At 40.7% G+C, this 15956-nt stretch overlaps 1 protein-coding gene across 1 annotated transcript in view; it reads left to right on the forward strand.

Moving 5' to 3' along the window:
- The first annotated feature begins 1831 nt into the window (after positions 1-1831).
- Positions 1832-15956, forward strand: part of LOC126284260 (vacuolar protein sorting-associated protein 33A) — a 94300-nt gene continuing 80175 nt past the window's right edge. The window contains exons 1-2 of the mRNA XM_049983067.1: positions 1832-2176; positions 11465-11667. Of these exons, the coding sequence (XP_049839024.1) occupies positions 2066-2176; positions 11465-11667 (314 nt within the window). The 5' untranslated portion in view covers positions 1832-2065. The remainder of the gene's footprint in view (positions 2177-11464; positions 11668-15956) is intronic.

Genomic DNA, 15956 nt, shown 5'->3' on the forward strand with positions numbered 1-15956 from the left:
TGGTTGTAAGTATGAGAAAAATATTTATGTGTAAAATATTCAGTATAAGAATAATGTTACTGCATGCAAACATAAAATGAAAATAAAAGTGGTTTCTGTTGCATCAGTTACCTAAATTTTCATTTTTATTATGTCTCTTGCTGAACAGCTTGTGTTCTCCACTCTTCCTGAGATACCATGGTCACAGTTGTGTGTCCTATTGTTATGTGGCTTGCAGTAAGGCAACCCAAAGCCATGCACCATTTGCATAAGATACATTACATGCATTTATAATCGCAAATGTAAATAACCATCACCTGTATAAGGGAATGACAGCAATGAAAATTTGTCCTATATTGGGACTCGAAAACGGATTTCTCACTTTACATGAGTGGTTGTTTAACTGCTTTGACCATCCACGCACGACTCACAACCACATCCAAGGTTCCATAAGTCGTCGTTCCAGCATCACAACTATGCTTCAATGAACACTGCATCATTACTCTTAACAATATACACACTGTAATATCGTTTTTGCATCAGAACTTTGTGAAAATTACTTGGAAACATTACACTCAGCTGCAACTAAGTGCATGACGGAAGTAACCAAATATTTTCTACATCGGGGTGTAAACAATAACATCGGTAAATCCCAAACACTAAAAATTGTTTACTATAGAACAGTTTATCCATTTCTTAAGTATGGTAGTGAACTATGTGGTTGTGCAGCAGATATGCACCTGAATTGAATATTAGTATTACAGAAAAAAACCATTGCGTTAATACATGGTCTAAATCCAGAGAATCCTGGTGTGAAAACTTTGCCCAACAAAAACAGTATATTCCTTGTATTTGTATAAACTTATTATATTTGTGCTGAATACTAAAAACAAAGTGAATAAGTTCAATGACACACATAGTTATGATACTAGAAGTATGTGTAGGTACCTCAGGCAGAGGACAAAATTAAAATTAACTGGCAATAGTCCTTATATCAATGGATGGATCTTGTTCTACAAGCTGCCAAAAAGTCTGAAATCTTGTGAATCAAAGCTGTTCCACTGGGAGTTAAAAGACGTCTTAGTAAATACATGTTTATGTTCACTCAGTGAAATCTAATCTTCTTGCCTTCTACTGTAATATGTAATATAGTTAGAACATGAAGACGAATTTATACACCACTACTGTATGTTTTATCAATAGTAATCTCCTATGAACGAAGTTTGCAAAAGTCATCAGCTTGATGGCCTACACGCAAAATATGTAAATACATAAATAAACGGTCTCCGAGTGCAATAGTGGTTGATTGCTTTGTAAGTTTTCGTTGTCTATGTAAAATGGCGGCTTCAAGTCATTGTGTTGCTATTTAACTTTCCTCGTTCATACAGCGAACCAGTTACTATGTATACGGGCGACTCATCTTTCGAAAGACGATTTTCGGAAACAATTTCTCGCTGTCATGTATACAAGTTAAGGTCTGAAGCGGATTTGCTAGCCCAGGTAACTATCGCGCTAGGAAAACAGCTATTACAGTTTATGATGTAGTCAGCACAGTCTTTTCTACTCTCGTAGACGAGGCGTAAACAGATTCAGTCTAGTATTTCTACTTATTTTTCAATGTACAAAAAGCCACTCCGTCCATATTCGCCAAAAATATTTTAAAACAAGACGAAACCTAACAGCCCAAGCACGTTTCAAAATCGGATGTGTCATTACATGGGAGCGAACAATTATAGCTGAATTGGAAAGGTTTTGAAGTGCTTACACGAACACCCAGAAGCAGTACTGAGAAATCGGTTTACGAAATCCAGTTTTGGGAGCCCATATAAACGGGATGACTAGGGTCACTTCCATGGACCCTTTAACATGCTCGTGTGGAGGTGACGTCTGCATGTGCTTACTTCCGCAATATCTTTGATCGGCGTAGAGGTGAACGTTGGAAACTTGGAGCGTATGGTGAACTGTCATGTGATTGTAAACAATGTGAAAAAAATGGTATATCACGTTATCCTCATGAAAGGTTACCCGCTTAGACCTTACGTGTGTTAGGAGACAGAAGTTAGTTTACGTAGTAACTCAAAGCTTAATGTCTACCATGGCTTCACATTTGGCCGGGGGTAGGGTGAATGTTGCCCAGGTTCAAGAATTAGCCCGAAAACAGTTGGTCCAATTATTGGAAAAGTGTCAGGGACGAAAGGTATTTAATTAAAAAAATAATGAAGAGTTTTATCGTTTATTTGTATTTAGTTGCTGGAAGTGTTTTGCGGCATTTATATTTACATTGTAATTATTGGCTATTGTAGAGAACTATTTTTGTAAATATGCCCGAAGTTCATCTATTAACGACGATTGTGCCATATTTCGTGGCCTCTAATAGCAGTGAGGAAAGTAGTTAAATACCATATTCACTTTCCTAGTTTCTGATATTTCGATTAAGCTCCACATTGTTGGGAATGCGTGGATTCATACAGTGTGAAACGTTTTGTGACGCTAAGCGCAGACAGATGGTTTATAGTACACAGTTTTCGTGCTATTGGACGGGTTGAATGTAAGACTTATGTCTATAGATTTTTAGTCTCTGTAAACCCATAATTATAGTCGTAAATGTTTGATGTCTTTCACATCTATATGTAGGCCTACATCATTTTGTCTGGTATCCAATGTGAAGTGTATTTCAGTGTGTTCTTCCATTAGATCACATATTCACATGGAGGTAACCATTTCTGAAATGCCTTTTAACAGTAGCGATTTAGGTGTTTGAAACTTTGCTGTGATGAAAGTAGTTATTCAGGTTAGTCTTTGATCAATCTCATGGTAACCATTATGATGTGGAACGTGTCAAGTGTTTTAAGCTTAAAATATTTATCTACCCCATCCCTTAAATGGCACAAAATGTACGCAAGGAGATATGATTTCAATTAATTTTTGATTCTATTAGTACTGTCTGTCAGACATTTTATTTTGTCTTGTAATTTATCAGATAGTTTCACAGCAGCCTATTTTACCCCTTTATTTGTCAATCATGGTTAAGTAGAGGATAGTGTAAGTCCTTCGCTTTTTCTGATATTATAATCATGACTGTCACTGTTGGTTTTAAACTAGTCCTACTGTTGAGAACAAATTTAACAAATACATAGCAGACTATGCAACCTGGGTCACCTTGGCAAATAAATATTTCTGTCTCTCAGGGAAGGAAGGAAGATTACCTTTAACATCTGTTTGACATGTTGATTATAGAGATGGAGCACAAGCTAAGGTGATGTCAAGGATGGGGAAGGAAGTCAGCCATGGCCTTTCAAAGGAACCATCCCAGCATTTGCCTGGAATGATTTACAGAAATCACAGAAAACCTAAGTCTGGATGACAGGATGGGAGTTTGAACCATCCTCCTCCTGAATGCAAGTCCAGTGTGCTAATCATTGCCACCTCATTCGGTTTCTGCGTCTCAAATGATCAGGATGATACCTCACCATGCTGTTGTAAATAAATAAAAATATAAAAATTTTCAAACTCCAAATTATTTGAGCACATGAGAAAGACAGTCAACTAAATACAAAGACTGAATCTCTCTCTCTCTCTCTCTCTCTCTCTCTCTCTCTCTCTCTCTCTCTCTCTCTCAAATGCCACATTCTCGCAATGCATGCATTACTGACTGTTCACACTGTGGAACACCAATACACACCCATTCCTTTGAAAACACACACACACACACACACACACACACACACACACACACACACACACACACACACACACACACACACACCTCTCTCACACACAGCGGCAATGAAGGACATGTTATAGGTAAAATTTCCACCTGCACAACTAAAAAAAAGCTGATGTTGGCAGGAAGGATCCAGAGGCCGATGACTGCCCAGCAGCAATGGATCCCCAGCCTGAGCACATAGGATGGGTATGGGATTGGTCCTATAAGCACTCTTGGCCAACCGAATCCTCTCATGGTGGATAGCATCAATGATCTGCAAATAAGAAGGCCTTACTGATTCATACACTGTGCACCCGTAATCCAGCCACGATTGCACGAAAGCCCTATGAAAATGGAGGAGAGACAGCCTGTTCACTCACCAAGATCTGTGGCTAAGGCATTTTTAGGGATTGAGTACCTTCAGAGTTCTGGGTTTCAGGTCTCTGGTGAGGTGTGCCAACCACAATAATTTCGAGTAAAAAATGAGGTCCAGAAACTGCACTGTGTCTCTAAAATGTAGGATGGTGTCCCCCCCATATGCAAGGCGCGCACATTACATGTACAATGAGAACAATTGAAATGAAAAACACACACGCACACACACACGCACACACACACGCACACACACACGCACGCACACACACACACACACACACACACACACACACACACACACACACACACACACACACACTGTGCAGGACTCCTTACTGTAGGAATGATACTGTTTATGGCTTTGGCAAAAAGCGTAACACTTAAAATACTGCCCTGAGGGACACCATTCTCCTGCTCAAAACGACCTGACAGGGAGTTACCAACTCACGTCCAGAGGTGGGAAGGATCCATCCCACTAACACCAGCTTTTCTGAATTGTGCAAGTGGGAACTTTCCCTGCACTACTTCCTACATTCCCCTAAGCCTCCTGGCCTCAACCTTCGTTAGTCACTGGCCTCACCCATCCAGTCCCTTCCCTGTTCCCATTCCAGCACTACACAGCCATCATTCCACCTCCACACCCAGTCTTTTTATTTCTCTTCTTTTCAGCTACTTCCCCCCCCCCCCCCCCCCCCCACACACACACACACCTCCCCTCCCCCTCCTCACATACACACTGCCCTCTAACCTGCAGCAGTTCACTACCCCAGCCTTCCCCTTATCCCCGCCCCCACCCAGTTGCCACTCCCATCATGCACTGGTGCTGCTTCTCACAGCGTGGCCTCTGCTGCCTGAAACTGCAGTCGTGTGTAAGAGTTGAATTTGCGTGCGTGTGTGTGTGGGCGTGTATGTTTGTTTACTGTTGACGAAGGCCTTAATGGCCGAAAGTTTTAATTGTGAGAGTCTTTTTGTTGAGTCTATCTGTGACTCTGCATCTCCACTATATGGTGAATGTTGTTGTTGTTGTTGTTGTCTTCAGTCCTGAGACTGGTTTGATGCAGCTCTCCATGCTACTCTATCCTGTGCAAGCTTCTTCGTCTCCCAGTACCTACTGCAACCTACATCCTTCTGAATCTGCTTGGTGTACTCATCTCTCGGTCTCCCTCTATGATTTTTACCCTCCACGCTGCCCTCCAATGCTAAATTTGTGATCCCTTGATGCCTCAAAACATGTCCTACCAACCGATCCCTTCTTCTAGTCAAGTTGTGCCACAAACTTCTCCCCAATCCTATTCAATACCTCCTCATTAGTTACGGGATCTATCCACCTTATCTTCAGTATTCTTCTGTAGCACCACATTTCGAAAGCTTCTATTCTCTTCTTGTCCAAACTAGTTATCGTCCATGTTTCACTTCCATACATGGCTACACTCCAAACAAATACTTTCAGAAACGACTTCCTGATACATAAATCTATACTCGATGTTAACAAGTTTCTCTTCTTCAGAAACGCTTTCCTTGCCATTGCCAGTCTACATTTTATATCCTCTCTACTTCGACCATCATCAGTTATTTTACTTCCTAAATAGCAAAACTCCTTTACTACTTTAAGTGTCTCATTTCCTAATCTAATTCCCTCAGCATCACCCGATTTAATTTGACTACATTCCATTATCCTCGTTTTGCTTTTGTTAATGTTCATCTTATATCCTCCTTTCAAGACACTGTCCATTCCATTCAACTGCTCTTCTAAGTCCTTTGCCGTCTCTGACAGAATTACTATGTCATCGGCGAACCTCAAAGTTTTTACTTCGTCTCCATGAATTTTAATACCTACTCCAAATTTTTCTTTTCTTTCCTTTACTGCTTGCTCAATATACAGATTGAATAACATCGGGGAGAGGCTACAACCCTGTCTCACTCCTTTCCCAACCACTGCTTCCCTTTCATGCCCCTCGACTCTTATTACTGCCATCTGGTTTCTGTACAAATTATAAATAGCCTTTCGCTCCCTGTATTTTACCCCTGCCACCTTTAGAATTTGAAAAAGAGTATTCCAGTCAACATTGTCAAAAGCTTTCTCTAAGTCTACAAATCCTAGAAACATAGGTTTGCCTTTTCTTAATCTTTCTTCTAAGATAAGTCGTAAGGTCAGTATTGCCTCACGTGTTCCAACATTTCGACGGAATCCAAACTGATCCTCCCCGAGGTCTGCATCTACCAGTTTTTCCATTCGTCTGTAAAGACTTCGCGTTAGTATTTTGCACCCGTGGCTTATTAAACTGATAGTTCGGTAATTTTCACATCTGTCAGCACCTGCTTTCTTTGGGATTGGAATTATTATATTCTTCTTGAAGTCTGAGGGTATTTCACCTGTCTCGTACATCTTGCTCACCAGCTGGTAGAGTTTTGTCATGACTGGCTCTCCCAAGGCCGTCAGTAGTTCTAATGGAATGTTGTCTACTCCGGGGGCCTTGTTTCGACTCAGGTCTTTCAGTGCTCTGTCAAACTCTTCACGCAGTATCGTATCTCCCATTTCGTCTTCATCTACATCCTCTTCTATTTCCATAATATTGTCCTCAAGTACATCGCCCTTGTATAAACCTTCTATATACTCCTTCCACCTTTCTGCTTTCCCTTCTTTGCTTAGAACTGGGTCTCCATCTGAGCTCTTGATAATCATACAAGTGGCTCTCTTTTCTCCAAACGTTTCTTTAATTTTCCTGTAGGCAGTATCTATCTTACCCCTAGTGAGATAATCTTCTACATCCTTACATTTGTCCTCTAGCCATCCCTGTTTAGCCATTTTGCACTTCCTGTCGATCTCATTTTTGAGACGTTTGTATTCCTTTTTGCCTGCTTCATTTACTGCATTTTTATATTTTCTCCTTTCATCAATTAAATTCAATATTTCTTCTGTTACCCAAGGATTTCTAGCAGCCCTCGTCTTTGTACCTACTTTATCCTCTGCTGCCTTCACTACTACATCCCTCAGAGCTACCCATTCTTCTTCTACTGTATTTCTTTCCCCTATTCCTGTCAATTGTTCCCTTATGCTCTCTCTGAAACTCTGTACAACCTCTGGTTCTTTCAGTTTATCCAGGTCCCATCTCCTTAATTTCCCACATTTTTGCAGTTTCTTCAGTTTTAATCTACAGGTCATAACCAATAGATTGTGGTCAGAGTCCACATCTGCCCCTGGAAATGTCTTACAACTTAAAACCTGGTTCCTAAATCTCTGTCTTACCATTATATAATCTATCTGATACCTTTTAGTATCTCCAGGGTTCTTCCACGTATACAACCTTCTTTCATGATTCTTAAACCAAGTGTTAGCTATGATTAAGTTGTGCTCTGTGCAGAATTCTACTAGGCGGCTTCCTCTTTCATTTCTTGGCCCCAATCCATATTCACCTACTATGTTTCCTTCTCTCCCTTTTCCTACACTCGAATTCCAGTCACCCATTACTATTAAATTTTCGTCTCCCTTCACTATCTGAATAATTTCTTTTATTTCATCGTACATTTCTTCAATTTCTTCATCATCTGCTGAGCTAGGTGGCATATAAACTTGTACTACTGTAGTAGGTGTGGGCTTCGTATCTATCTTGGCCACAATAATGCGTTCACTATGCTGTTTGTAGTAGCTTACCCGCATTCCTATTTTCCTATTCATTATTAAACTTACTCCTGCTTTACCCCTATTTGATTTTATGTTTATAACCCTGTAGTCACCTGACCAGAAGTCTTGTTCCTCCTGCCACCGAACTTCACTAATTCCCACTATATCTAACTTTAACCTATCCATTTCCCTTTTTAAATTTTCTAACCTACCTGCCCGATTAAGGGATCTGACATTCCACGCTCCGATCCGTAGAACGCCAGTTTTCTTTCTCCTGATAACGACGTCCTCCTGAGTAGTCCCCGCCCGGAGATCCGAATGGGGGACTATTTTACCTCCGGAATATTTTACCCAAGAGGATGCCATCATCATTTAATCATACAGTAAAGCTGCATGTCCTCGGGAAAAATTACGGCTGTAGTTTCCCCTTGCTTTCAGCCGTTCGCAGTACCAGCACAGCAAGGCCGTTTTGGTTAATGTTGCAAGGCCATATCAGTCAATCATCCAGACTGTTGCCCCTGCAACTACTGCAAAGGCTGCTGCCCCTCTTCAGGAACCACACGTTTGTCTGGCCTCTCAACAGATACCCCTCCGTTGTGGTTGCACCTACGGTACGGCCATCTTTATCGCTGAGGCACTCAAGCCTCCCCACCAACGGCAAGGTCCATGGTTCATGGGGGGAGGATGGTGAATAGCAATTCATAATATTGCTAAGTGCTGAAGCGATAGCCAGCCACGCTATGATCAACTCAAAGAGGGGATGCAGCTGTCCTTTTTTCGACTGTGCATGGTCTGATGTGTCATAATCCCTTCCGACACTGAGTGCTGTGTTGCTAGTAGAGCCAGGTCAGTGTTTTTCTTTGAAAGTGCATGTAACTTATTGTGCAAGTGTGGAGCATGAGGTATTTTTGAGAATAAGTTGACCTAATGACACCGTGGCTGAGTAGCCAAAAAAATTGTTTTCCCTCACAGTGTTAAACTGCTAATTATAAAATTTACATATATTTCAATAGTTCGGTTTACATGTATAAAACTAATGTATTGAGTATAATTATGATTAGTACCCTTTTAGGTCAAAAGGCTGTAGATGGTGATAAAAGAAGCAAGCATATGCCCTTTTCCAGTAGATCTTTGGAGGAGAAGTGAGGTTTAAAGAGTTATATTCATTTGCACTAAATGTAAATCCAACAGGAGGGTGTGGGATGAGTCTCACCTATTGGGTCCAAACTATGTGGGTAGGCAACAGTAGATGACCCTTTCAGGTTCCTAAACTGTTTCGCCTGAGTGGGGCATAGGAAAAGTTAAAACACAGTTTCAAAGATTCACGCATAGAACATGAGATAATTTTGAGCAGCAGTTCACATATTGGTGCAGTAGCCCAGTGATTAATTCGTTGGCTCAGGTTTGATTCCTGCTGTTAGCATTTATATATGTCATTTCTTCTTCTTGTTTTGAATGGGCCTACTTTGGACCACACTTGTTCAACTGGTGGGCTTTGATATTTGCCCAATACTGTTGCGTCCTCTGCTGATGTAACTCCTTCCTTTCTTCTGTCCAGGGGGTACCTTCTCTTCGGGACTTTTCCTAAAATCCCCGGACTTCCTTCAGTGTAGTTTCACAGACTGTCTCTTCAGGAGATCAGTATTCCCAGTTCTTTAATGTCCTTTTCAGTTTCTGTAAGCCAAGTGGTGTGAACCTTCTTGTTTTGCCAGAAGGTGAACAGGTGGTTGGTCAATTTGTTTAGGGACAATCTTGCAACACGGCTATAGAAAGATACCCTTCTTTTTCATCCACAGTCAGAGCACCTCTTTGTATGTTCATAGAACTCAGGGTTATGTCACCTTCTGTATTTTCCATCTTCTTCTAGCGGGCCTAGGATCATCCTGAGGAATCTCCTCTCTCTGACTTCCAATTTCTCCATCAGACCTCTCCAGTTCATGCAAAGACATTCCATGGCATACAGGGCTTCTGGTCGTACACTGATGTGTAGTGCTTAAGTTTCAGGTTGTGTGACAGGCATTTTTTGTTGTAGGTGTTCATAGTCAGTCAATAGGCTTGCTCCAACTTGTTGACTCTCATGGATAATGATGTTTTTTTCTGATAAGTTGGGTTCAATCCATTCGCTGAGATACTTAAACTTCTCAGTCCTGATGTTTCCCTTGTCTAGTTACATCTCTCAATTAGCTTCTTTGGTGTCGGTGAAGATCTCTGTTTTCTCCAGCAATTCTTGAAGACTCACTTTGGCTGCCTGTTTACTGAGGCAGTTTACATGCACTGTTGCCGTTTCAAGAGAATCAGCAATCAGTGCCATGTCATCTGCAAAAGCCAGGCAATCTACAACCCATCCTACGTTCTTACGGCCCAGGTAGAGACCACACTGAACACCTGAATTGGTCAGTTCCTTGTGCCATTCTTTCACAATCTTTTCAAGGACACAGTTGAAGAGAAGTATGGGAGAGTCAGTCCCCTTGTCTCACTCCAGTTCTTATCTCGAAGCTGTCTGAGATCTCACCTCTAAATTTAACCTTGGAATGGGTGTTGGTCTAGGTTTCTAGAATGAGTCTGTGGGTTTTGTTGTCTAGTCCTGGTTCCTGAAATATTTTGTTAAGCGTTTCTGTATCAACGGAGTCATAGGCTTTCCTGAAATCAACAACGGTGACGATCACATTGTGGTTTCTCATCCTGGAGTATGCCAGTACAGTTTTAAGGCTGAGGATCTGTTCAGCACAGGATCGGGACTTCCTGAAGCCTCCCTGATATTCTCCCAGCTGACTACCCATTTGATCTTCTGCCTTTTTAGTTTATTTATTTATGTGCAATGTTAAATACAAAGTACAAAATCTAAAATATATTTAAACAGCTCAATTTATATAGGGTCTATGTAAATCAACATATTCAGTTTAGTTAAGGTTACTACCCTTATAATTCAGAAGCCTATAGGCCACCACATTGTAGCACAGTGCTAAAATTGCGCATGAGGTGCCACTGGTTTTGAACCGTAATACTTGTTTATTGTGTTAAATTTTTAAAGAGTAGACTATGACATCATTTTAAATTCTGTCAATAATTGTGCAGAATATGAAAAACCAAATTTTTGTTGCCTCTGGAAGCCTTAAGTAGACAGTTGGTACTGGGTTCTGGGATAGTCATATAGTAATAACAATAGGAATGTGTAAAATATGATACTAAATCAGTAAAAAAGAGTTTATTCATCATTAATTGGATACAAAACTGTAACCTGCTTTCAAATGATGAGGATCTTATTAAGAGACAGGAAAAAAGTGCCAATTTTATTTTATGTATTTATTTTTTTGTACTGAGTTTTCAACCAGCAGCAATGGCTAACATGCAAAAGACTATTCAGTAACTATAGTCATTGTCATATATTATCAAACTACTGAACAGCTCATTGATCTAGGGTATCGTTGGCCATTGACACTAGTAAAACTTAATGCTGTCTACAGAATTCACTGAAGCTTTTAAACACAAAAAAGTGTGTTGGATCACAAATTCTTAAAGTTGCATTAATGTTCATTAAGACCATATGTAATCCAAAAATGAGAGTAATGGCTTGAAGGTGTCGGTGTATTAGATTATATCATGCCATTTGTTATGAATCCTGTGAGTCTTTTCAGTACTGTTTTTACAGAACCAGAAAGCTGTTTTTGCATCTTAACAGGTGCTGAATATTCAGTTCTATCTGTTCTCACAAAAACGCCAGTACTATTTTGATGGGATTTAATTCATTGTAAATTTTTGTCACTGTACATGATTGTTTGCAGGTAATAGTATGGGATGAATCCTTAGCAGGTCCTGTAGGACTTATAGCGACATACAGTTTACTAAAAGAACACGATGTTCCTGAAATGTTCCCATTACGAGCTGGTAAGCTGCCTTCAACTACACAAAAGGACATTAAGAATATCATCTTTATAACAAGACCACATCTACATTTGATGGACAAAGTTGCAGACAATGTTTATGGGTAAGTTGTGGTATTTTTGGATTTTTAGTTGTGCTATAAAAACATTTTGTCTTCCTACTCCACTTACTTTTGGTGCCCAGTGTTTTAGTTACAGAAGAACTAAAGTTTGCCATGTACATCACGTACACCTCTTTTAATTCAGACGATATTGAAAATAGTTTTTATTTTGAAATGCAGTTTATGTGAACTGTAGAGTTTTTAATTGCAATTTCTGTTACTGGGAGAATATTCTTTCTTTCTACTTGGGATTTAATAAACCTCATTACTGAAGGGTATTTAGTGATAGCAGAAAAGCATCTCGCTAAATTAAAAGACAAAAAAATTGACAGATAAAAATTAATCTGCTCCAATAATATCAGGCAGAACAATTAACAGAAGAGAAAAGAAATAAATATGACTGAAGTTCTCAAATGTCTCAATGCCTTGCAAACCTTGATTACAACTTATTTATTAGTACTATTTTTCCATTGTCTAGTAGAGTGTAATTATAACAAATGAGAAGATTATGACATGACTATTTATCAGCAGATGCACTTTGACGATTGAGAAATTTGTTGTAACATTATGTACCACCATGCCTAACCTTTCAATTAAACAAGAGGTGGGGTGGGTGTGGTGGTAGGGGGGGGGGGGGGGCTGTGTGAGAGACAAGGCTTTAAGATTTTAAAATTCCAATTTTTTTTCTTTAAATAAGTTGGTCAGTTTTAAGAAACCATAGTTTTATCTCACTACAAATGATTGAATGAGATGTTTAGCAGATTCACAGGAATTCGCTACTAAGAGTGTATGAGAATTCTATAATGAATAAAAAACCCTGTACCCCAAATTCCAGGTGGAAGTGGGGTGAGTGCAAGTCTTGCCACCAATTGTGGATGTCTGTGGTGGCATGCATTGTTACCATTTCAGAAAGCAAGTGATTTCATGCTGAATGGGACAAAAATGAATCCAGCCACTGAGTGTCAGAATTTTTGTTTTTGTTGTGGTCTGCAGACTGGTTTGATTCAGCTATGTACACTGCTGTATCCTCTGCAGGCCTCTTCATCTCCAAATAACTAGTGCAACCCACATCCATTTTGAAGCTGTTTTCTCTACTCATCTGTTGGTGTCCGCAACACTTCAATTTATTTTTGTAGTTAGCAGATTTCTATTGTTCAGAAATGCTTTTCCTGTCATTGCTGTTCCACATTTTGTAACCTCTTGACTTCAGACATCATCAAGTTATTTTACTGCTCAAATAGCAAAACTCGCCTAGGACATTTTGTGCCTCTTTGCCTGATTTTATTTGACTGCATTCCATTACCCTTATTTCGCTTTTGTTAATGATCATCTTATATATATCCTCCTTTCCAGACCTTGTTCATTACATTCAACTGATCTTCCAAGTCCATTGCTCTCTCTGACAGAATTACAATATAACTGGCAAACCTCAAAGTTTGTATTTATTCTCCTTGAACTTTAATTCACTCTCCAAATTATTCTTTGCTTTCCTTTACTGCTAGCACAATGTGCAGATTGAATAGCAACAGAGGTAGACTACAACCATGTCTCACTTCCTTCACAACCACTGCTTCCCTTTCATGCCTTTTGAGTCTTATATCTACTGTCTAGTTCTTCTACAAGTTGCCATCAGTTCTCAGTATTTAACCTCACCTACCTTCAGAATTCCAAACAGTGCATCCCACTCAGCACTGCTAAAAACTTTCTCTTAGTCTGCAAATGCTGTAAACATAGGTTTTCCATTCCTTAACATATTTTCCAGGAGAAGTCATAGGGTCAGTATTGCCTCGCATGTTCCCACATTTCAGCAGAATGCAAACTGATCTTCCCTGAGGTCATATTCTACCAGTTTTTCCATTCTTCTGTGAATAATTCATGTCAGTAGTTTGCAAAGATGACCTACTAAACTAATAATTCAGTAATATTCACATCTGTTAGCAGCTGACATCCTTGGAATTGGAATTATTACATTCTTCTTGAAGTCTGAGGCTATTTTTCCTGTCTCGTATATCTTCCACACCAGATGGAATAGTTTTGTTATGACTGGCTCATCAAATGTTATCAGTAGTTTCAAGGGAGTATCGTCTACTCCAAGCTACTTGTTTCAGCTTAGGTCCTTCAGTGCTCCATCAAATTCTTCTTGCAGCATCATATCTCCAGTCTCCATCTACGTCCTCCTCCATTTGCATAACATTTCCTTCAAGTTCATTTCCCTTTTACAATCCCTCTATATATTCCTTCTACCTTTCAGTTTTCCCTTTCCCTTCTTTGTTTAGTACTAGTTTTCCATCTGAGCTTTTGGTTGTCATGTAGCTGCTGCTCTTTTCATCAAAAGTTCCTCTAATTTTCCTGTAGGCAGTATCTATCTTTCCTCTTTTCATAAGTGCTTATATAGACTTACATTCATTCTCTCGTGTTTAGCCATTTTGTGCATCTTATCAGTCAAAATTTGTAGAAATTTGTATTTCCTTTTACATGCTGCATATTTATATTTTCTCCATTCCTCAATTAATTTCAATATCTCCTGTATTATTCAAGAATTTCTGCTATGCCTTGCCGTTTTACTTAGTTGATCATCTGGTGCCTTAATTATTTCATCTCTCAAAGCTACCGCCCCCACTCCGCGCCCCACTCTTTGGCGGGTTTGTGCTTGGCTCTTGGCTACCACGGGTCCCCAGCTTTTGCAGTGTTTTCTGCCTTCCATGCTGCATGTCTATCCTCTTGCTATTCTTTTCCCCTCCCTTGGGGCACAAGCCTAGGATGTTATTGCGAATGTTGTGCATTGTCTGTCACTGATGTAAGAACTGTATCACTTTTGTTTATCACTCCCTTTTCCTTTCTTCATTTGCCTTCTCCTCTAGTCCTTTGCTTTGGTGTTTGAGGTTCCTCTTTCACTTCTCCCTACCTGTGTGCTCCTGAAGACCAGCCCACGTCTGATGCATAACAGATGCCTGGGTAATGTGTAATTCCCAACTCCGGGTTCGACAGATAGGGTTCGCACGTACCCCATGATACAGTCTAAGCCCAGGGAGTTGTGATTGCCTGAGCTGCAACCGTCCCAAATTGCCGATTGGTCCCTGCATCATGTGTTCGGGGGGTGTGAACAATCACCTAAGGCAGGTGCACCCCCCTGTAAAGGGAGCCCCCAGTTGAAGGAGTGCTCAATCATAACGGATGTGGCCTCACACACATGCGACCTCAAATTCAGCTCTGAGGTTGTAAAATCGCCCAGTGTCAAGGTAGCATTTCCATCCCCCTATACTGCTGTGCAACAAATTGTCAAACTCTCGCCTCAAGGGGCGAAGCCACCAGCTACTCAACCAGTAGGCAGTAAGGGACAGAAGGAGTACTCCGTGAAGACTTCCTCCATCCCTCCAGCCAAGCAACACTAGTGTCTTCCTCTAACTGGAAAGGCTCGAAGGAGTCTACCAAAGATCCTGTTCGACAGTGTCACCACGTGGTACCTTAGTTCAGCTGGCCTTTGTCTCACCAGTGTGCACCACCAGTCATTTTTCAGCTTTGGACTCAATGGACCGACCACACAAGCAAGCCAATGCTTCTGTTGATCCCATGGAGCAGGATCCTCCTGCTTCTGTGCCCTATAGTAGTCATGTCTCTACAATGGCTGTCACTTGGCGGCTGCAGAGTTGACACCTCTACATCTCTTCCTCCTCATTACTGTCTTCCAATGGAACGTTCGCAGCCTTCGATCCTGCAAAGAGGATTTACGGCTGCTTTTAGCATTATAGCATCCCCATGTATTCTACCTTCAGGGAAAGAAATTGTGCCCTCACAACTGCTTTGAGCGTTCACATTTCTTACTGATTTGTTTTGGCCTTCCCCCTGAGGTCGGCGTTCCTTCTCATGGGAGCGTCATGCTGCTCATATGGAATGACATCCATAGTCAACCCATCTTCCTGACTACCCGTCTTCAAGCTGTGGCAGTTCGCCTTTTCCGTCCCCACCTGACTTTTTCCCTCTATACTATTTATGTCCCTCCATCATTCCCCCATTGTTGCTATTTGTTGACTTTAATGCACATCATCCTCTTTCGGATTCTCCGAGAACCTGTCAGAGAGGTGACCCCTTGGCTGACCTTGTTAACCAACTTAACCTCTTCTGCCTTAACACTAGAGCATCCACTTTCCTTTTCTGACTCCTTGCACACCTATTCCCATTTGGACCTATCCTTTTGCACTGCCCAGCTTGCCCGTCTTGAGTGGTCTGTTCTTTCTGACACCTACTTGAATGACCATTTTTCATGTGCTCTCCATTTGCTGACTCCTACCCCA

The sequence above is a fragment of the Schistocerca gregaria genome, chromosome 8, assembly GCF_023897955.1.
Source record: "Schistocerca gregaria isolate iqSchGreg1 chromosome 8, iqSchGreg1.2, whole genome shotgun sequence".
Classification (NCBI taxonomy): domain Eukaryota; kingdom Metazoa; phylum Arthropoda; class Insecta; order Orthoptera; family Acrididae; genus Schistocerca; species Schistocerca gregaria.